This window comes from Ammospiza caudacuta, chromosome 25, assembly GCF_027887145.1.
Source record: "Ammospiza caudacuta isolate bAmmCau1 chromosome 25, bAmmCau1.pri, whole genome shotgun sequence".
NCBI lineage: Eukaryota > Metazoa > Chordata > Aves > Passeriformes > Passerellidae > Ammospiza > Ammospiza caudacuta.
In genome coordinates, this window is record NC_080617.1 from 6942116 (window position 1) to 6963544 (window position 21429).

The 21429-nt window shown below is 48.9% G+C and overlaps 1 protein-coding gene across 7 annotated transcripts in view; it reads left to right on the top strand.

The window, feature by feature from the left end:
• SRRM1 (serine and arginine repetitive matrix 1) overlaps positions 1-10870 on the top strand; it is a 17621-nt gene extending 6751 nt beyond the window's left edge. The window contains exons 6-18 of one of the 7 annotated variants that reach the window (XM_058820012.1): positions 296-496; positions 950-1165; positions 1679-1798; positions 3310-3581; positions 3687-3767; positions 4097-4183; positions 4769-4907; positions 5143-5184; positions 6837-6941; positions 7447-7908; positions 8895-9072; positions 9515-9709; positions 9885-10870. In XM_058820012.1, coding sequence (XP_058675995.1) covers positions 296-496; positions 950-1165; positions 1679-1798; positions 3310-3581; positions 3687-3767; positions 4097-4183; positions 4769-4907; positions 5143-5184; positions 6837-6941; positions 7447-7908; positions 8895-9072; positions 9515-9709; positions 9885-9989 — 2203 coding nt within the window. In that variant the 3' untranslated portion in view covers positions 9990-10870. The remainder of the gene's footprint in view (positions 1-295; positions 497-949; positions 1166-1678; positions 1799-3309; positions 3582-3686; positions 3768-4096; positions 4184-4768; positions 4908-5142; positions 5185-6836; positions 6942-7446; positions 7909-8894; positions 9073-9514; positions 9710-9884) is intronic. The other 6 variants (XM_058820010.1, XM_058820013.1, XM_058820011.1 and 3 more) reach the window with 6 other exon arrangements.
• Positions 10871-21429: the final 10559 nt, after the last annotated feature.

The following is a 21429-nucleotide window of genomic DNA, read 5'->3' on the forward strand; positions in this document are numbered from 1 at the left end:
TGTGAGTGCTGTGACTGTCCCCGAGCTGTGAGTGCTGTGACTGTCCCCGAGCTGTGAGTGCTGTGACTGTCCCTGAGCTGTGAGTGCTCTGGCTGTCCCTGAGCTGTGAGTGCTCTGGCTGTCCCCGAGCTGTGAGTGCTGTGACTGTCCCTGAGCTGTGAGTGCTCTGGCTGTCCCCAGGCTGTGAGTGCTCTGGCTGTCCCCAGGCTGTGAGTGCTGTGACTGTCCCCAAGCTGTGAGTGCTCTGTGAGTGCCCTGTCTGTCCCCAGGCTGTGAGTGCCCTGTCTCTCCCCAGACGCAAGTCCCGCTCTCCCTCCCCGCGGCGGCGATCGTCTCCCGTGCGCCGCGAGCGGAAGCGCAGCCACTCGCGCTCCCCCCACCACCGCACCAAGAGCCGCAGTGCCACCCCTGCCCCAGAGAAGAAAGAGGCCACTCCTGAGCCAGAGCCCTCCGTGAAACCAAAGGAGACCGTTGTGCAAGAGGCAGCTTCAAACAGGTGAGAGCTCTGTGTGTAGAGCCATGTGTTGCCTTTAAAAAATGGAGTTATTATTCTGATACCTCACTGGAGCTTGGTTTGGGCAGTGCCTGCTCTTCCCTGTGCCCCTGCAACAGTCAAAGCATTTATTTTAGAATCTTCAGTGAGGTTTCTTTGTCCTCTGCAGAATTCTAAGGGCAGTGTGCTTTGCTGCCGCTGTGATTTCATTGTCCTGCTCATCATTGACACTTGTGACAATGTCATGTTGACTTCCAGCTGGTTGTCATCATGTAGCTTCTATGTTACTTACTCTTTTTGAATCATTGTACCGCATTCTAACTCTTTTCACAATTCTGGAGCAGTTTGTCAGAGAATGGGCAGGAGAATGTTTGCTGTAGGGGAATATCTTGGCAGCTTCTAAAATGCAGACTGTGGTTTGTATATGCTTACAAATGAAGTCCTTATTTTTGACAGTGATATCCCAAAAGCTCCTAAACCTGAACCACCTGTACCAGAGACTAAGGAAACTTCACCAGAACGTAATTCAAAGAGGGAGAGGGAGCGGGAGAGGGAGAAGGAGAAGGAGAAGACCCGTCAGAGATCCCCATCTCGGTCCAAGTCCAGGTCAAGGTCCCGGTCCCGTTCTCCATCTCATTCCCGACCCAGAAGGCGCCATAGATCACGGTCAAGGTAGGGCTTCAGGGGCTGACTGTGAAGCTTGAGAATATTTTCTGCTGCAGGTGCCACCTAATGTTCTTGGTCAGTGATGTTTTTAGAGGTGTTGAGCTGTGGATGTTTTGGGCCAAATGAGAAGGATGCATTTAGTGTATAAATGTGTTTGGGAGTGTTTTGTTTGTATTGATTTATGAGAAGATGCTCATGGTGACCAGCACTGATCAGAGAAGGAATTCAGCTGCTTAATATTGATAATGAGAATTGTGTAGCCTTTCTTTAGGACATGGGTTTGATGCTGAAAAATGCTTTCTTTACCTCCTTTTTTTAATTATTCTACTACTTAATGGAGTGACATTGTTAAACTTGAAAGCCCTGATTGTGTCTGTACATTTGGCATCCTCACCTAAATACAGCCTTGATACAGTGCACTTGGAGGAAAACAGCTCTGCACTCAGTGCCCCGAGGATACATTTCCTCAACTCTGGAAGTTAGATAGTTGCTTTTCATTGGAATTTCTGATTGTGACAGGTCTTACTCCCCTAGAAGGCGACCCAGCCCGCGGCGCCGGCCGTCCCCGCGCAGGAGGAGCCCACCCCGGAGGATGCCTCCCCCACCCAGGCACAGGAGGAGCAGATCCCCCGTCAGGCGGTAAGAGCCCTGCTTTTTGAGACAGCTGAAGTGCTAAACCTGCAAAGTTAAAGGGAACTGTAGCTGTGTTAGCAAAATTCCCTGTTGATCTCACCTCAGCAGTGGCAGGTGTGTGATCAGAGTGATGGAGAAACTGCACTGTCACTTTTCCTGAGTGTGCTGTGGGGGAACACGGTTGCAGATGTGAAATTATTTATTCTGAGTTAGGGTAGTGATGAGAATTCCACCTTGTTGAAAAGTGGCAATTTCAGAGCTTTTTTTCTTTTTTGCTTCTTCAAATGGCTCTGGGTAGTTCCCAGCACAGGCTGACATGATAGCCCTTAGGGCTTTTTTGCTTAAGTCTTAGTACTTTTCTTTCCTGACTGGGGGAAAAAAATGAGAACAAGTTGGGAATTTTACTTGTTAGGAATTTTTAATTATGACTTGTATTTCTATCACCTAAAATTAAATTTGGACTTGAAGTATGTTTCTTCTTCATGTTCTCTTCCTTAAGATTCTTCAAGATTTGCCCTTTGGTGTTGCAAGTCACATTTTTCACAGCATAAGAATTGCTGTAGAGGCAAAGCTCTTAGCTGCCTTGCAAAGTAAATGATGTGCTTTTGGCAGTGTCAAAATAGACATTTGTCTTCATGGGGAGAGAATAGATTCTGATCCTTTTCATAGGAAGAGAATCAAAGTGATGCTTCTTTTGTGTACAGCAGTTGCTTTTGAGGAAGGAGCACTTCTCTTCCTTTCTGTGACAAGGTGATGACTATTTCCTGAGTTTGTCAATATGTTCATTTCACACAGTTACTGGGAAAACTGTGAAAAGTATCAAACATGTATGTTGCAAGATGTACAAGAGCACCCTTTCAGCAAATGTTTATCTCACTCAAGGTAGGGTTTCTTTTTTCCAGGTTCTCAGGAATTCTGCAGCCAAAGGTGGATTCTGCAGGTACACAATTGCAACAGAACTTGCCACAAATTTTGCCGCAGAATTCTGAGGCCCTACCTTTTAAAATTGCAAAGTAAAGATGAAAAACTAAAACATAAGGATGAATAGATGGATTCTGAATTGTTAAGTTGTTAAGTTGTCTGAAATTTTCACCTCCTGGTGTAAAACATTTTAGTGTCCTTGCACACTAAGCTCTTACCCAGATCTGCTCTGGAGATCATTAAGTGACACGTGCTAACAGAGACAATTCTCTTAACCACCCAAAAGTTACAGAGCCCAACCAAAACTAATTGTTTCCAGGGGCAAAGCTTAGCTGTAGCCTGTAGATTGACAGAAAGCCAGTGAAGGTGACACTAACAACTTTTAGCTCACTATTATAGTTAAGAATAACTGTGAAAGATTGGTCATTATCCTCCTCTTCTCCAAACCGAGTGTTGCAGGCAGTCCACCATGTTTGGGAAGTGCTGTTGTCTGTGGCTCAGTGTCTGTGCTTGCAAACAACCGCAGTTCTTTGTTCTTTGTGCTGACATGTTCCCCACCGTGGCAGGGCAGGAGCTGATGTGACTTTGATTTGCAGGAGAAGACGCTCCTCGGCCTCGCTGTCCGGCAGCAGCTCCTCCTCGTCCTCGTCGCGCTCCCGCTCTCCACCAAAGAAGCCTCCCAAGAGACCCGTGTCCAGCCCCCCCCGCAAAACGCGCCGGCTGTCCCCCTCTGCCAGCCCCCCCCGGCGCCGCCACCGGCCCTCGCCCCCCGGCAGCCCCCCGGCCAAGCCGCGCCGCTCGCCCACGCCCCAGCAGTCCAACCGCGCCCGCAAGAGCCGCGGCTCCGTCTCGCCCAGCAGGGCCTCAGGTGAGGGCACCATCACAGCCGGGTTCCCTTTGGGACTGCTGTTCACGTGTGCCTGTTGAAGGAACGGTGTGAATTGCAGCTGAGCTGTTTCTTTTTGTCTTGTAGCGCCCAAGCATAAGAGCAGTGAGAAAAGAGAGTCTCCTTCGCCAGCACCCAAGCCCAGGAAAGCAGAATTGTCGGAATCAGGTACGGCTCTGACTTCTCAGCTCTGCTGCTGGGTGTGGGGTTTTTAGTCAGAAATACTTGGGCAGGGAAGTGCTGAGCCTTCCAGGAAGTCTGGCACTGAAGGCAAGAGTTTTCAGAACTCTAAAAATGATCACTCCTGCTGCCTCCTTCTATCCAAGATTGCTTGGAATGAAAGTTCAGCCGAAGTGTATTTCAGCCTTATGTTATCCTAAGATTTGAGTGAGGGAAAACCCCATACCTGATGGTCTGCTGTCCATAACTTTCTTTCTGCCTGCATAGGCAAATCTTTATCCCTGGTTTAAGTGCCCTGTCCTTGTGTGTCCTTTCAGAAGAAGACAAAGGAGGCAAAATGGCTGCAGCAGATTCTGTCCAACAGAGGCGTCAGTACAGGAGGCAAAATCAACAGTCTTCATCTGGTATGGAGCACAGAAATTCCCGAAAACTGCGTTGTAGTTTCCTTTTGCAGGAAGTAGTTAAGTTCAAATACAGATTAAAACTATTTGCTCTGTACTCTGCAGTGCTATTGTAAACTTAATTACAGATTTGCCACTCATAACGAGGTCACTTTAATTATTACTCAGGAGGAATAAAAGTGACTTTTAAAGGTCATTACATCTTTTCTTAATGGGTTTGCATCTTTAAAATTGCGCTTCTAAACTCTTAACATCACGCACAAATATTGTGTGCTGTGGATTACATCATCTCTCCTTACTTTGGACTCTTTATGCTTGAGATCAGTAAATTCACCTGGTATTTTTGTCCACATAGTTTCAAAAAGCAGCTGCAGTTCACTTTTTAAATTACCTGTCTAGCCAAATTTTATGGGGACAGTTTTTTTTACCCAGTAGATTTTTTTATCATTAAGTTCAGCCAACACCTTCAGTCAATCTGTTTTAAATTTTGGGTTCTCGTTTTATGGGAGATGAGGTTGGTTTGAACTGCAGCAGTGACCAGTGTCTCAAAGATCATTTTCCAGAGAGTGATTCTTTCTATGTTTGCAGATTCTGGTTCTTCATCTTCCTCAGAAGAGGAGAGGCCCAAGAGGTCGAACGTGAAGAACGGGGAGGTGGGCAGGCGCCACCGGCACTCGCACTCGCGCAGCCCCTCGCCCCGCAAGCGCCAGAAGGATTCCTCCCCTCGGTAACTCCTGAGCTTAGCTCATCCCTTCCTGGTATTTATGTCTATCTCTGCAACTCTCACCAAATACACATCAAGTCATGCCCACTCTGCCCAGACTTCTTTCAAGGTTTCCTTCCCATTACACTCATTTGGCAGAAATTGCTCTGACCTTTCTTTGATGGTGTTCATTTTTGCCTCAGACCCGTGGCAGATAGATCTGTTCTGTTTTGTTTTGTTTTCCCTCCACTGCTCTCAGGATGCAGATGGAAAAGAGGTGGCAATCACCAGTGATGAAAAGGTTGGTTAGAAATTCATCTCTTAAACAGGCTGTCATTTATTTTGGCATGGATAAGTATTTGCCGTCCTTTTGTCCGTTACACTTGCACACTCACAGTGACGGAAATTCAGACTGATGTGCTCCTTCTTTTGTTGGACCTGGAACCATTTCACTGGCAAAAACAGAAGGAGCAGCACCTGCTCTGTGTCCCTCACTGCTCACCCCTTGTTAATTCACATCAGCCTGTGACATCAGTAACTTTGATGCTGTTACATCCCACTGATGCCTGGAAACAGCTGAACAGTTATGTTCCTCAGGGGCTCCTTGCTCCAGACACCCAGCTTTGGGTGAGCAGTGTTGGGTTCCTGCTGCCACTGACTCAAAACCCTCCTGCACACTTGCAATAAGCAATTAAGATCTTGATCTTCTGGGTCAGAGATGATTGGAGTTTTCAAAACTCTCATTTCTCAGTTCAAGGGATATTTGAAACTACTGGAAGTAGACAATCAGTAAAACAGCAGTGACTTTTTTATTTGTGACACTTTTTGCTCTGTGTTGGTCTAGAAATACAGAAAGGTGCAGGAAGCTTGATGGGTTTATTAATTGGATGTAATGACCCTTGAGCAGGCTGTAATTAAGCCTTAGCTAGCAGATACTCCCAGCACACATAATGATGTAGGAGATAAGGATGACTCCCTCACCAATGCAGACCTTCCTAATTATGGATCCTGTCAAACATTTCTATGGAAAACAGGTTGGGATTCAAAGGCTTTGATCTTGTTTTGCAACACACTGAATTCACGTACTGCCTGTTGCATAAATACATGTTTAATTAGGACAGTTGGTACATTTGAAGGCTGGGGGATTTTTGGATCATAAAAGAACATTGTATTTTGAAGCAAACTCTTATCTATAAAAGTGTGTTTCATTGCCTTGGAGAACAATACCCAGCATGTTTGAAATCAGATCTCACTTAATGTAAATGAACTGATTTGCTTTTTAATTGCTCTCAATTTTCCCTTATCCAGTCATTTTATCTTAATTGCTTTTTTTTAAAAAAGGGAATATTTCACTTTGCCAGTATTCCTTTCCTTTAAAATTCTATGCAAGAATGCGTTGGATTAAAATTCCCTTTTCCAGAAGTCTGTTGTTAAACCCTGCAAAGTAGAAAATGGCTCATTTGGTGAACAGTTTTAATCCAGAGAGCTGCAGTTTAGCAGCCTCTCTTTTTTCTTTTCACTGCATTTCAAGAAATAAATAATTTTGGATTTCAGATGGAGCACAGTTTCACACTGTGAAGAAAATTACCTCCACCCAAGGCAAAATCAGCATGTGATCCATCACTTATTCCAACCATTTGGTCTTTCTTTGGCTACAAGGTGTTGATGGATCAGGTTGTGCAGATGTGGAATCGTGTCCTGGCTGATGTGGTGGGCTCAGGGTCACAGTCAGACACCGTGGTGGGCTCAGGGGCACAGTCAGACACCGTGGTGGGCTCAGGGGCACAGTCAGACACTCATCATCTCACACTCTTCAGAAAGGTTCAAGTACGTTTCTTTCCATCGGTGCTCCCAGTAGAATTCCATTTTGAGGTGCATGAAGGAGCAGATTCTGTGTAGTGGGAGCAGCTGGTGCCTCGGCTGCATTTCCTGATGGGTGCCTGTTTTCTGCAGCAGGAGGAGGAGGAGCCCCTCGCCGCCCCCCGCGCGCCGGCGCCGCTCCCCTTCCCCGGCGCCCCCGCCCCGGCGCCGCCGCTCGCCGTCCCCGCCTCGCCGAAGGTACCGACCCCCCCGGGCACCCCCTGCCTGCTCTGGGCCTCCTCTGGGCATGGGAAAAGGGCTCTGCTCCCAGTTCCTTCACTGGGAAGCTGAGGGGGCTGTGTTGTGTTGGGTGTGGTGGGTGCATGGCCTGGATGTTGTTGGGTTGGTGCTGCAGATCCTGAATTGGAGTTACACAACCATGGGATGGCTTGGGTTGGGAGGGACCTTAAAGATCATCCAGTCCCACCCCCTGCCATGGGTGGTGACACCTTCCACCAGCCCAGGTTGCTGCAAGTTTTGTACAACCTGGCCTTGGACACTTCCAGGGATGGGGCAACCACAACCTTTCTGGATTTAAAGAGTTTTATTTTAAACTCTTTTGACTTCTAAAGAATTCTAGAATTTAAATTCGGAGAAGTTTAAAGAGCTCTAGAGTCCTTTTCCCCCTCTTTGGGTGCACTGCAGGGCACTGCTGACTGATGTCCGTGCCTGGGTGACCCCTGACCGTTTGTTCTCTTTGCAGGTCTCCATCACCACCCCCGCGCAGACGTTCTCCCTCTCCACGGAGATACTCCCCCCCGATCCAGAGGCGATATTCCCCATCTCCCCCTCCCAAGAGGAGAACAGCTTCTCCTCCTCCCCCTCCCAAAAGAAGGGCCTCCCCTTCCCCCCAGTCCAAGCGCAGAGTCTCCCACTCCCCACCGCCAAAACAGAGGAGCTCCCCCACTGCCAAGCGGCGCTCCCCTTCCGTGTCTTCCAAGCACAGGAAGGGGTCTCCTCCCAGCAGATCCAACAGGGAAACACGTTCTCCACCACAAAACAAAAGGCATTCACCTTCACCACGGCCTCGAGCTTCCCACCCCTCCTCCAGCCCTCCGGCGCCGCGCCGGGGAGCGTCGGCGTCGCCGCAGAGGAGACAGTCACCGTCACCCAGCAGCAGGCCCATCAGGAGGGTGTCCAGAACGCCAGAGCCCAAGAAAACAAAGTAAAGACACCCATCTTGTCTGCTTGGGGTTTGATGAGGGGTTGTTATTTAGTTGTGATGCAGTGGAAGTGGTTAAGGAATCACAGAATCCCAGAATGGTTTGGGTGGGAAGGGACCTTAAAGCCCCTCTAGTGCCACCCCTGCCATGGCAGGGACACCTTCCAGTGTCCCAGGCTGCTCCAAGCCCCAATATCCAACCTGGCCTTGGGCACTGCCAGGGATCCAGGGGCAGCCAGACCTGCTCTGGGTACCCTGTGCAAATTTCTTCCCCACCCTCACAAGGAAGAAATTTTCCCCAGTCTGCCATCTAACCCTGTCTCTGGCAGTGGAAGCCATTCCCCCTTGTGCTGCCTGCATTAAAAGCCCCTCTCCCTCCTTTTCATAAGACCCTGAAATGTGCCACAAGGTCTCCCCAGATCCTTCCCTTTAATTGCTGGCTTTAAAGAAAACCTAATTGTGTCTTTAAACCTAACTGTGGAAGGGGACCAACACTTCTCATCAGCTCAGAAATAATTCCATAAGTGACCATTCATGATAAACTGCTAAGATTGTAAATATTTTTGGCTTTAGTGAGATGCTGCTTTTCTGAGCAGACTGTGAGAAGTGTGGTGCTGGCTTATGAATTTTTTCAGAAGGAAAATGTAGCTGAATGGAAAACCTTGCACATTTAAATAGCATTGCTGTTCTCTTGGCTTTTAATGTGATTATAACTTAGTTCAAGCAGAAAGGCAGCAGTCAGTTGTGAGCAGCAGCAGGGTTGTTTAACAGCTTTTCAGGCTGCATTATCCCTCTGCATTATGGATCCACTCTGCCATTGGATTGTTTTGCCTTTTTTATCACACCAGCAAAGCAATTTATCTATTTATTTTTTAAAATCAATTTAAATGTTCTAAGTGCAGTCTGACCAAGTTAAAGCGAAGATGTTCTTTTGGCTCTTGTGTTGATGTTGCCTTGCTCTGTCTCACCTCTGACTCTGTGTTCCCCAGGGCTTCCACCCCCAGCCCCCGGCGCGTGTCCTCGTCCCGCTCTGCGTCAGGGTCACCTGAGACAGCTCCCAAAAAACACCCAGGACCTGCATCTCCTGCCCGCTCTCGCTCTCCTTCTGCAAACTGGTCACCTGCAAAAAAGGCCAAGAGCCCAACTCAGAGCCCATCACCTGCCAGGGTATTTGTCTGCTCATAAAACAGCCTCTGGTTGGGAGGGCTGAGCTGCTGAGCAGCCCCAGGGTTATTCACAGGGGGGAAACTGCTTGGGGTCATTCTTCATTGTTAAAAACTTCTAAAAACAATTTGTAACATGAATTTTTCAAGCTTAACATCTCCAAGTGTGGGAGAAAATAGCGCTCTATAGAAAATCAGACTTCTGGGAAAAAGTCTGTCCCATTTCATGAGTGTACATGAGTTTTATGGTCTACAAAGTATGGGGGGCTTATTTATGGTCAGTATCCTATGTGCAAACCCAGAGTATTCCCAGTGGGAGGAGAACAGATTGTTTGGTATCTTCACCTCCTCTTCTAAGGTGTTTCCCAGGGGCAGTTCCATTCTTTGCCAGTAAACTTTGAAGCCTTAGAGATGAGTTGTAACATCTATTGAATTATTTACTACAGAATTCAGATCAAGAAGGTGGTAGCAAGAAGAAGAAGAAAAAGAAGGATAAGAAGCATAAAAAGGATAAAAAGCACAAGAAACACAAAAAGCATAAGAAGGAGAAGGCAGCAGCAGCTGCAGTAGCTGCTGCTGTGGCTCCAGCAGACACCACCTCAGCACAGGGAGAGCAGGAAGCAGAGACAGAACCCAAAAAGGTGAGAATTTGGGACTTTGTCAAGGGTGGGTGTGCCCTGCTCTCCTGGGGTTCTGACAGCCCCAGTTCCAAAGTGAGATTTGGGGGGTGTGATTCCCTGTGGAGATTTCAGTGCTGGGAGGGCTCAGCCTGGCCAGCCTGGGGTGTTTGAAGCAGCTCTTTGTGTTTGTTTGAAGGAGACTGAGAGCGAACCCGAGGACAACCTGGATGACCTCGAAAAGCACCTGCGGGAGAAGGCCCTGAGGTCCATGAGGAAGGCGCAGGTGTCCCCCCCCTCCTAGGCCAACCCTTTGATATAATGTACATTTTATTTGGTTTGTACTCAGAATTCAATTTCAAATTGCTAAATGTGTTTGAGCTTTAGAATATAACATTTGTTGTAATAATTGCTAGGTTGAGGTTCACCATGTACAAAGGGCATGGATTTACATTACAAAAGGTGTCCACAGTGTACTAGTGACATTCTTTCATTGACAGCATAATTTCATTTAGAGTGAGACTTTTTAGAAGCAGTAGGAATTTGTTTTGGAGGTTTGAAACATGACCGTCAGTTCCCTCATTTCTTTGAAATCCAGCAGAGCCTTGAGCAGAATTTGTGAGGGGCTCATTTGACTTCTTTTTGTATCACTTACATGATGCTACTAACCTTTGTGGTTTGTAGGCTTGCCCAGGAGTAAAACCACTGCAGAATTCAAGGAAGTACATCTCTATTTTAATGCTTTCTACTGTTGCCTGTATAGTCTCCATAAAGCCAATCAAGAATAGCAATTTAGAGTGGTACATAAATGAAAGCATGTTGTTTACCAGGACACTGTGGGTTTATATTGATGTAACATGTTGATTTGGAACACTGGAATTTCATTTGTATTTTTATGTTCTTTTTTTAAAGGGCAGTTTCCATGATCAGCAGACCCAGAAAAAAAATAATAATTCCTTCAGTTCCATAAATTTTGTTTGTGAGCTGTCGTTGCCCCATTCATAAATCTTGTCTCGTTACGGTTCTTCGGAATGGTCTGAGCAACTTTCAGAGCTGTGTTCTTTGAAAGTTTAGAGGAACCTGAACTTTGGATATTGTCATGTTTTCACTGTTCTTTGTTTTTGTTTTTTTAACTAAAGCTATATAAAGCTTGTGGATTAAACAAAATAAATTTCTAAATTTAAACAGATGTTGGCTATTTTTATCTGGACGTTTACATTTGCTAATCAGCTTTGTTTTGTGCAGGATTAATGAGTGTTCAGAGATGAGAAAGTGTTTGATCCACTGTGCTGGCTCTGGAAAAATTGGGGCTTTTAACTGGCCTGGTGGAGCAGGAAAAGCCCTTTAATTAGTGATGCTCCTGTGGAGTTCCTGCCAAGCAGGAGTCTAACATCCTTACCTGGGCAGTGTTTTGGGAAAATGGAGAAGCTCAAACTCAATATTTGCTGTGAAAATTGCTGGTCAGAACAAGTGGAGTGTTTGAAGGCCCTGCAAGAAATGAACAGCAGGTTTGATTAACTTGGGGAAGGAGCTGTAGTGGTGTGAGAGCTCATCTGAGGAATCCTGGGGGCTCCTTGCCTTTCCATAATTATGGAATCAGAGTGGGTTGGGACCTTACAAAGCACCCAGTTCCAATCCCCTTTTAATCACTGGGAACTTGCTGGGTTGCTGCTGTGGAATTGTTGTAAAAACTCCAGCTGTGTTTCTGAAATCACCTCAGTTCTGAAACCTGAGGTTTTTCTGGAAGGGGCTTGTGAATCTTTCTGTGCTGCAGCTGCAGTAGCTGAGGTGCCCACAGTGAAGTTGGAGATTGATGAATCTTTCCTTGCCCTTGTGCAGGGTCTGACCTGAGGCAGGGCAGCTCCAGCTCCTGGGAGGGGAAGTTTCAGAGCAGCTCCTGCCCTTCCCTGTGTGCTGAACCTTTTGTTTCTTCACACAAATGTCATTGTGTGCTCAAGTGCTTGTAAACCTCCTCCAGAGCTGGAATGCTGAGGATCACCTGTTACTAAAACGTGTGTGATAAATTCCAAGAAGCTTCTGGACAGAGGCATTTTTCAAAGTCCATCTGCGTGAATTTGGTGCTTGAGGAGCCACAGACCAGGACTCAGGACGTGCTGATCCTCACTCACTTGGATTTTCCCTGATGTCCTGCAGGGGTGCAGCTCCCCAGGGTTTAATGCCTCCTCCTTTATCATCCAAATCTTGCTTCTACCTGGGTTTGGTGACCTCTGAGTGCCTTTTAATCTTAGCACTAATAGAAGTTCTTTAAATACATTCAGGGCCTGAGTCACTGCTTATCTTCTCTCACACCTATTTCCATCTCCTGCCTCCAGGGCTGATAAAGGACCTCTGGATGGGCCAGGCCTTCCCTCCACATTTCCATCTCCCTTGCAGTTCCTATTGTTGCTGCTCCCCCTGCCTCTTTTTCATCTATCCATAAAGAATGGTGTAGGCTTAAAAAGAGCAATTAAATGCAGTGTTTAAAAAGAATATAACTTCTAAATTGTATTTAGCTTAGTATTTTAATTCCTTTCTATTTATCCATTCAAGTAGTAACATTTCATTTAAATATCAGTTGGGGAAATGAGCCCTCTCCTCTCCTGAGCTGTCCCTGCGGTTGCACAGACCCTTTTTAGCACAGAATCTGCTGGGCTGGCTTCCATCTGTGTCTCTGCTGTTCCTGACACCACTGAATTCTCTCCTGATCCTCTGATTGAGCTCCCCTCATCCAAACCCAAACTTGTCTGATCCCTTCCCCACTCCAGCTTCTTGGTTAACCTCTTCTCTCTGTTTTTAAATCCTTGTATTTGTAGTTCAGAAATGACCCTGGTGTGATGAGGCAGGAGCTACCTGGATCTCGCTTCTTTTTTATCCTGGATCTGCTCATGCTGAATTTTGGCTTCCTGACCCAGGCCACCCTTGTGAAGTGACAGACACAGGGTCTAGGTAAGGGACTTGCTGTGACGATTGTATCCAGCTCTACAAAAAGTTTAATCGGGCTGTGTAACTTAAGTGGAACTGAGTCCTCAGCAGTGAGCATGAGGCCGAGGTGAGTCACAGGTCAGTCTCTGTAGCTGCTTCTGAAGAAAGATGTTTGTTGTGTCAACAGCTGGGACAATGGCAGGTGTGTGTGCTACAGTTCCAAGCTTATAGAAACTCAGGGCTGGATTGTTAAATTTTTCCACTTGTGTGACTTTGGCAATTTGCCTGGGAGTGCTGTGGAACTTCCTGAGCCAAGGGATTTAGCCTGCATTGCCCCAGGACACAGAACTGTTCTGCTGCTGCTCCCTGGGAGCCCAGGGACAAATCCCAGCACCAGGGCAGAGCTCTGTGCAGGGAGCCATCCCAAAACCTCCCTTGCCTGACTGCTTCATGTCCTGAGGGCTGCAGGGAGAGACCTGGGCTTGGAGGAGCAGTTGTGCACTGTGACTTCATTCCTGCAGCACCAAACTCCACATCCCTGTGTGTTGGTGTCAGAGCAGCTCTGGGAGGAGCAGCTCAGCAGGGCACAGAGCTGTGTTTTGGTGGAGTCCATTCCACCTGTTGTATGTCATAACTGATGATCTGGTACAGGATCATCTCATAAATCTTTGATTTGTCTGCTTGAAGTCCACTGTGGATGTCACCAATATCTCAAAGCACTGACAATTCAATGGAGTTGTGTCTTACTCATAAATTACTATTGGAAGTAATTATATCTCTTCCAGGGTAATAAAAAGATTATTGAATCTCAGCACAATGGGATGGGGAGTTGTGTATTCCCAGACTAATCAGCAGTTTGACTTTTGAACTTTGTGCAACAATCCTGGATGAGTTCAAAGAGGCTGGAACTGCTGGGGTCCCTTCAGCTGGGTGTGAAACAGCAGCTGGGGATGGTCCCCCCCAGTGGCTGGAGACAGAGGATGTCCTGTACCAGCCCCTCTCATCTGGGCTCCCTCTGGCTCAGGATCAGATGGTCCAGCAGGATCTGGGGTCCTTCCTGCCGTGAGGTGACACAGCTCAGCTGCTCTGACTCAGGTTCTGGGGGAAAGGAGTGCTTGGCTTTGTTATCACTTGTTCAGTTTAGTTCTGACTTGAGCCAGAGCGTTTCCTCCTGCTGTGAGTGGAGCTCAGGGAGCATCCAACATGGTTAGAGATCTTCTGGTCCACTTGAGATGGTTTGTGTTTGCTGCCTTGGTGGTTGGAGGCTGTCAGGTGGTGAATTTTTCATTTGTCCCATCCTGAGTGTGGATTGAGCCTTGGGGAGATGGCTGGGAAAAGTGGGGTTGATTTTAATTGCTCTTAAAGCAGGAGAACAAGGGAGATGATGTTCAGAGGAGTCCCCAGTTCTCACTGCAGGTTTGTACCTACACAGCCTACACATCCCCAAGTGGCTTTGGCTCTGTCTCACCAGGCTGGGGATGGACTGGAAGCTGTTCTGGAGGGATGAGGATCACAGTTTGTTGAGGAGCTGGAAAGGAGGGTTTGGGTTTTTCTTGCCTTTTTTCCCAATCCTTTATTTAAAATCAAGAGCCACAAAGTGCCTCCTCTGGGGTTTGCTGGTGTCTTGTGTAGGGCTGTGCCCAGCAGCAAACGGGAGTTGTGTGGCTCCAGCCCATCTCCCAGGGAGAGAAAACGCAGTGGAGCTGTTCCCTAGCTGGGAGTGCCGGGTTTTGTAATGGGATCCGGCAGCTCCGGGCAGTGACTCAGGGCAGCCGCAGCCGCAGCCGGGCCGGGTGAGGGCGGCGCTGGGGCGGGGGTGACTCACGGTGACGCAGCCGCGGGGCCCCCCGAGCTCGTTCGTGTTTTGGGGTTGTACCGAGCCTGGTTTGGGGTTTGGATAATCCCAAAAATCAGCGCTGCAGGAGGGAACGTGCTGGCCCTAGAGCGGGGCTGGGGTCAGTGCCAGGAGCGCAGCTCCCCACGGGTTGGGGTTTGCTGCAGGAGAGGAGACTGAGCCTTCAGTGCAAGGTGTTTTAATCACCAAGTCGTTAATTATCTTCAGCACTCGTGTTGTGGCAGATTCTGTAGGAATCGTGGGTTTTTCCCATTCAGGATCAATCCATCGGGAGTTGTGTGGTGAGCACCTCCCAGGGCCAGGTGTGCGCCTTGACCTGCGAGCCCAGCCCGGGATGGGGTCAGGAATCCCTCTGAGCTCCCACAGCTGCTTCCCCGCGCCGAGGGGCTGAAGGCAGGAGGGGTGTGGGTCCGGAGCGTCCTTCCTCCCGCACAAAGGCAGGATGTGGCTGCCCCGGGCAGCGCCCGGAATCAGTGCGGGCTTTGTGCGCCGGGCTGAAGGCAGGGACCGGCCCGGGGCTGGGACAGCCGGAGCTGGGGCTGGGACACCCGGAGCTGGGGCTGCGACACCCGGGGCCGGGGCTGGGACACCCGGAGCTGGGGCTGGGACACCTGGGGCCGGGGCTGGGACACCTGGGGCCGGGGCTGCTCCTGCATGGAGCTGTTGAATCCCAGGGAGAAACGGAGAAGGGACCTTGTCCAACAGATCCTGGGGAGCTTTGGCGTGAGGCTGGTCCTTGTGCTGATCCGGGTGTGGGGAGATGATGCTCAGAATCCCCGGGAAGTTCAGGATCCTTCTGTTTCACTTGAAAGAAAACACGGAAAGCAGCTGTCCTGGGAAAGCAGCGCTGGGGGAAAGGGAATTGTGGGGAATTGTTTGTTTCCCCCACAGAGAAACTTTGTGTTCAGTGCAGGGGCAGAGCTGCAGCTCGTGTAAATTGTTGTGTCTATGAAATAAATGGAATTCTGCTGCCGACGTCAGCTGGGGATAGCCCCTGGAGAGGAGGGCCAGCGTGAGGGGCCGGACTCTCCAGGGCACGTGAAGTCCTTATCAGATCGGCCAGAGCTTCCTCTGAGTTCGTTCCCACCCCTGACCTGCTCCGGCCTGGCCCCAAGCACACAAAGCTCAGAGGGCTCCAGCCCCTGACCCACACTTGCAGTAGGAAAAGGGAATTTCTATGGGGGCACAGCCTGGGAAGCTCTCAGGAGGTTTTTTACTTTTTGTAATTCCTCACTCAGGCTTTAAAACTCGAGCTCCAGATGAAACCAAAGCTGATGGAACAGTTGTGAGAAATGTGGATCCCTTTTAAGGTAAACCCCCCCAGGCTTCCCCTCTCCAGGAGGGAGGAAGCTCCCATTAAAAATTGATAGTCTCCCTGTCAGCTGGATTTTAATTCAGCAAGTGGATTTGACTACTGATGTGAAAAAAATTACCTTTGTCACCGTGCTGATATTTTTTTAATGAGACAGAAATGGTTTGGCACCTTTCCAGCTTATTAAAACCTTTGTGAATCCACAGGCACCAGCACAAGGGGACGAGAAGGGAAAATTGCATTAAGTGCATGATTGGCAAAACAAAATTGAGCTCTTTTTATTTATTTATTTTTAATCTATTACAAGCCTGTGAATGAATCTTCTATTATTTATGGGGGAGGATAAAGGGAGCCATCCCTGTGGCTGCAGGCAGACTCTGCTTTCAGTTCCACTCTTCTTTCCAGACAGGGAAAGGGGACACCTGCTGTTATCCAGGACAGAGATAAGTGAAGGGAGCTGTGAAAAGGGATAAATCCCCACGTTGTGTGGGAGAACAGGGCCCTGGGGGTGACTGATCTCCACGGGTGCTGGGTTTGTGTCTGTGGGCTCCCAGCTCAGCACAGGGTGCATTTCTGCACTGGATAAAAGGGATCAGACTCTTTCAGCCTCTGCATCCCTCGAGTTGAGCACCCCAGGGTCTCCATCCTGGCTGGAGCAGCTGCAGGAGCTGCAGCAGCCCCGGGGCTTTGCTGTCACAGCAGCAGCTCAGGGGCCTGGAAGGGGCTGGCCCTGCTGGCACCAACCCCCAGAGAAGGAGCTGTGCAGAGAGGGGCTTCCCCTGCTGCCAACAGAGGATTTGGGTTCATCCTCTCCAGCTGCACATCCCACTATTAATGAGCAGCCAGGGCAACATTTGAATTTTAATGACATCACAGATACAGCGCTGCTAATTGCTCATTTGCTTATCTGGAATGAGTTTTAAATCTGTGAAAGAAACCTGAATCGTGGAAACCTCTCGTGCAGCTGGTCAGGGCAGGGTTAGAGAAGCAGCTGTCTGTGGTTTAACCCCTCAGTGACAATTCCTCCCCTTTCCATCCCATGGCCCACTTTGCTGCACTGATCAGCTGGGATTCATGGCTGGGATAAAACAAAGGATTTAAAATGGGAAAATCTCCACAGCCTTGGTGCTCTGAGAGCCTGGCTGGGTTTGCACATCCCTGGCTGGGCAGAGGGATGGCTCCAGTCCTCAATTATCTCTCCCGGGTTTGTGCCTAAGCTTTTGCCTCTAACCAGCTCTTATCGTTGCTCAGTAGGAGCCCGAGGAGCCTTACAGCAATCATTGCACAGACAAACCACCAGGGTAAAGAGGTGATAATTACAATTGCAAAAGCAAGGACCCGATGATCTGAAATACCAGAATTTCAGCCTGAGCAGGTCGAGCCTGTGCTCCGATAAGGAGCAGGGAGACAGGAAGATTTGGGAACTCTTGGTCCTGCCCTGCAGGATTGTTGTTGTTCTCCCCATCTGCAGGGCACAGTGGCTTTGCTGGGGACCGCAGCTGCTTTTTGAGTCGGTGACTCAGGAGGTTTGGGTTCAGTTCCCCGTCCTGCTGTGGCTATCTCAGGGATTTGGGATGTCATACCCTTGGCAGTGCCTCAGGCTGCAAGGTTTGGAGAAGGTGGAGGAGTTTCTGTCCATGTTTGGAGAGCTGGAGCACCCTACATGCTGCTGCAATGCAAATAATTTTATCAGAAAGATTATTTCCAAATCCTGGTAGAACTGCAAGATCTTGGCCTCTTGTCCTTCCCACAATTCCTTTCCTTTCCTGAGTACTTGGAAAAAAATCTGGCTCCTTCCAGTGTGACTCAGGTAGGAGGAAATAAACCCCACATTCATCATGTCACTGCTTGAGTCAGATCAGCATTTACGCCATGGCTTTGGAGCAGGGTGGCTCTGGGAGAGGTGTTCCCTTTGTTCCTTGGGCTCAATGTCATCCCTCCCAGATGTGGACTTTGCCCAAGGAACCTCCTGGAAAGCTCAGGGGATTTGGGATGCACAGCTTCACCCCTCAGGCAGAGCAGAGATGTGAAAGTTCAGCTGGTGCCCAGCTGTACAGAAGTGATTTGGGTTTGTGAGATGACAGTCCTGCCCTAAACTGGGATGGGATGGATTATCAGGTGCCTGCCCTAAAGTCCTGCCCTAAACTGGGATGGGATGGATTATCAGGTGCCTGCACTGATGGAATCAGAATCATGGAATGGTTTGGGGTGGAAGGGACCCTAAAAGTGATCCAGTTCCACCCCTGCCATGGGGTTCCACACCTTCCACCATCCCAGGCTGCTCATCCTTGGACACTGCCAGGGATGCAGGGGCAGCCTGTGCCAGGGCCTCCCCACCCTCCCAGGGAAGGATTTATTCCTAATGCTCACAGCATTGGATCAAGCCAGCCTGGAGATAAAGAGGTTTTGTGTTGGACTTGGATTTTTTTGTCAATCTTTTTCTCTCTGATGTTGGGCTGCACCTCAGAGACAAAATTGAGCATTGGTGTCATTGCTGTGACCGGATTGGTCCCTGCAGATCCATGGGATCTAGAAAGGAGCTGCAGCTCCCCCTTTCCCCACACACAAAGGGCAGCACAGAGCCAGCAGTGCCTTCCCTGTGCCCCTCAGAGCTGCAGCCCATTAAACCCACAGCAAACAGAGTTTCTGCATTTCAGCTCTGACAGGAGCCAGTCCTGGGTGCTGGATTCCAGCTGGGATATAAAGGACAGGGCTCATTAGGGGAGCCCCAGCCACCAGCAGCTTCCAGGCTTTTCTGATGATGGGAATTCTGCAGGAAACCTCACTGCTGGGTTTGATTGCTGCTGCAGGGGGCTGTGGCTGATTTAAGCACTTAATCAACCTCAGCCAGGCAAAGCTGGGGTTGCTATTTCAGGAGAAGCAGGTTGTGGAGTGATATTCACCAAATCTCCTTATCAGCCCAGGTGTTTGAATCACCTGGGGACTAACCTTAAAAGAAAACAGCCAATACCTGAATTTATTTACTTTCAAGCAACTTCTATACATAAAGGTGGGGAAATATAGATTTTAATCAGGCTCACTAAACTAGCTTTTTTTTTTCTCTTTCCCAAATAACTTTTCAAGCCAAGAATGCAGTGGATTTGGGGTTTTTATTGAAGAACTCCTTGTGTGTCCAATGCTGCCATGGGAAGGTTTCCCAGCACTCAGACCCAGCTCCATCTCTGCCTCTTTATCCTTTGCAGGTCTCTTCCTGCAGAAGGAAGAAGCCCAAATCTTTGTTTGCTGATGCTCACAGCAGAGGACAGGCTGATATCTGAATTTGGAAAGTAGGGCAGCAAGAAACCCTGGGCAGAGCACAGCAACAGCCTCCTGCTGAAAGGGGAGAGTCAGGCATTCAATTACTCCTGTTGTGTGTGTGGTCCTGGGAGCCAACTTTCCTTTCCCTCCCTTGGATATCACCTCCAAAGGCAGGGAGGTGACAAGCACTTCAACTTCCCCGTGTTCCAAAGGAAGGAGGTGAAAGCTCTGCCTGTGTCAGCATTCCCAACAAGCTGCCCCTCAGTGGAGGGGACCCACTGCAGAGGGAAACCTGCAGACAATGCCTGCTTTGTCCCCTCCCTGCTTCTTGGGCGCCCTGAGATGCTGAGTCCAAGCATTTAACCACAAAATGCATTAATTACCATCCAGCTCCCCGGGGAAAGGACCATATGCCAGCTTCCAGGGGAAACAAAAAAGGAAGAAGCACGGGAAGGCCATTGATTATTAAATTACTCCGAGTGCAATTACTGCCACGGAAAGTTCTTGATGAACATTTCCTAGAAACATTGAGTTCTCCAAGCTCTGTGCTCGGGCCATGGAGCACAGGAGTGACCCAGAAATTGTGGGATGAGGTCACCTTCCCACATAATGCCAGGGGATGTGTCCTGTGCAGGGTAACTCTGCTCAGCCCATGGCACTGAGCTGTTTGCTGTTTGCTGTGGCAGCTGTGAGCTCCAGGCCCGGCTCCACGCGTGTCCTCAGCTGCTCACTGCAACTAATCCTAAAGTTTGGCAGCCACCCCGGAGGAGAATGAGCCATGCAGGGACAGCTGGTTGGGAATCACAGCAAGCTGCAGGCAGTCTGACACCGGCAGAAGTTGGGTTTCCCCCGCAATCCTTGCAAGTCTGGCAAAGCAAACCCTGCTCGTCGCAGGGGCAGTGAGAGAGGGATGAGCCAGAACAAATCCGTCCCTCCCAGGAGGCAGGGGAGGGATGGAGCCCAAAACCCCAAAAACAAATCCGTCCCTCCCAGGAGGCAGGGGGTGGATGGAGCCCAAACCCCTCTCGGTGCTGGATGGGAGGGAGGAACGTGGAGCTCCTGGGGTGGCTCTGCTGAGGGGGCCTGAGCTCCTCAGAGCATCTGTGACACGAGGGCTGGGCCTGAGCCTCACTGCTGCATCCCAGGATCCCGAATTAGCTGTGGAATGGGAATGTTGGTATTTATAGCCAGGGTGTGGCAGCCCTGCTTGCCTTTAATAGGTGTCCCTGGGCAGGTTCCTGTCCCAGCTGTGTCCAGCTTTGTGGCTTTCAGGAGCTCTAATGAACCCAGCAGTCAGGACAGGCTCCTGCTTCTGTCACAGCCAGCCCTGGATGCTCTCCTTCCCAAACCTCCTCAGCATCCTTCTCCTCACAGCAGTTTCATTACCATTTAAAAAATGGGATGTTCTTACATGTGTCCCACTGAGTGACAGCATGACCTGTGTGCTGAGCTCCTCCCGTGCCTGAAAAATTCCCCGTGGAAATAAAAACCCATTTTTGAGCTCAGGGTCAGCGTGGCAGAGAATTCCACAGGAGGAACACGCACAGCCAGTGCAGGAGAGGGCCTGCTTTGATATCTTTAACATCTGATGCCTCCAGTTTCAAAAGCACTTGGAAAGTTTGAGATGGAAAAACTGCTGCAGAAAGGCCAAAACTGCTGGAGAAGTGAAACAATCCCACGTTGTTTTGCTGCTCTGCCAAATGGGGACCAAGCTCCTGAATGCAGCATAAAATAATATTGAGGGAGTGACCCACTGAGCACACATGGGGGGCCAGAATTGCTTTGTTCCCACTCTGTGGCTCGGTGCAATTTTAGCTTTGAGTAAGGCACTGAACTTTCCTGACTCATTCCTCACTGCTGTTAAAGGTGGGTGATGCTCATTTCCCTATGGATTGTTAGCAGCACTGGTGATTTATTATGTAAAGCGTGGACAAATTAATTCTAAGTGTTCTAAAAAAGAAATAAATAAATCCAGAATAATACAAACAGCAATTACTGAAGGAGGAAAGAATTGAGAGCTTTCAGACTGAACATTTTGTTAGATGTTTCATTTGAATGGGGAGCACAAGAGGTTTGGTAAGTGGTAGCTGGAAACCAGGAAAATGTCATCTGAAAGTGAAATAATTGAAAAGATATTAAAGCAGAGCCAGGGCTGCTGCAGCTGGGTATAAATGAAATAAGCTATTAGCTGCTCTGTGAGATACCAGCAGGGGAGAGCTTTTGTTAGAGCAGAAATGCAGCACTGGTGAGGGAAAAACAGTTCTGGCAGCTCCTTTGTGGGGCTGGGAACATAAAAAGGCCCCAAGAGCCTCACAGACCTCAAATTTGTTGCTCTACACCCACTTTTCTGGGCGCCGTGGGAGAGCTGTTCCTTTGTGCTGAACCACTGCCTGTGCT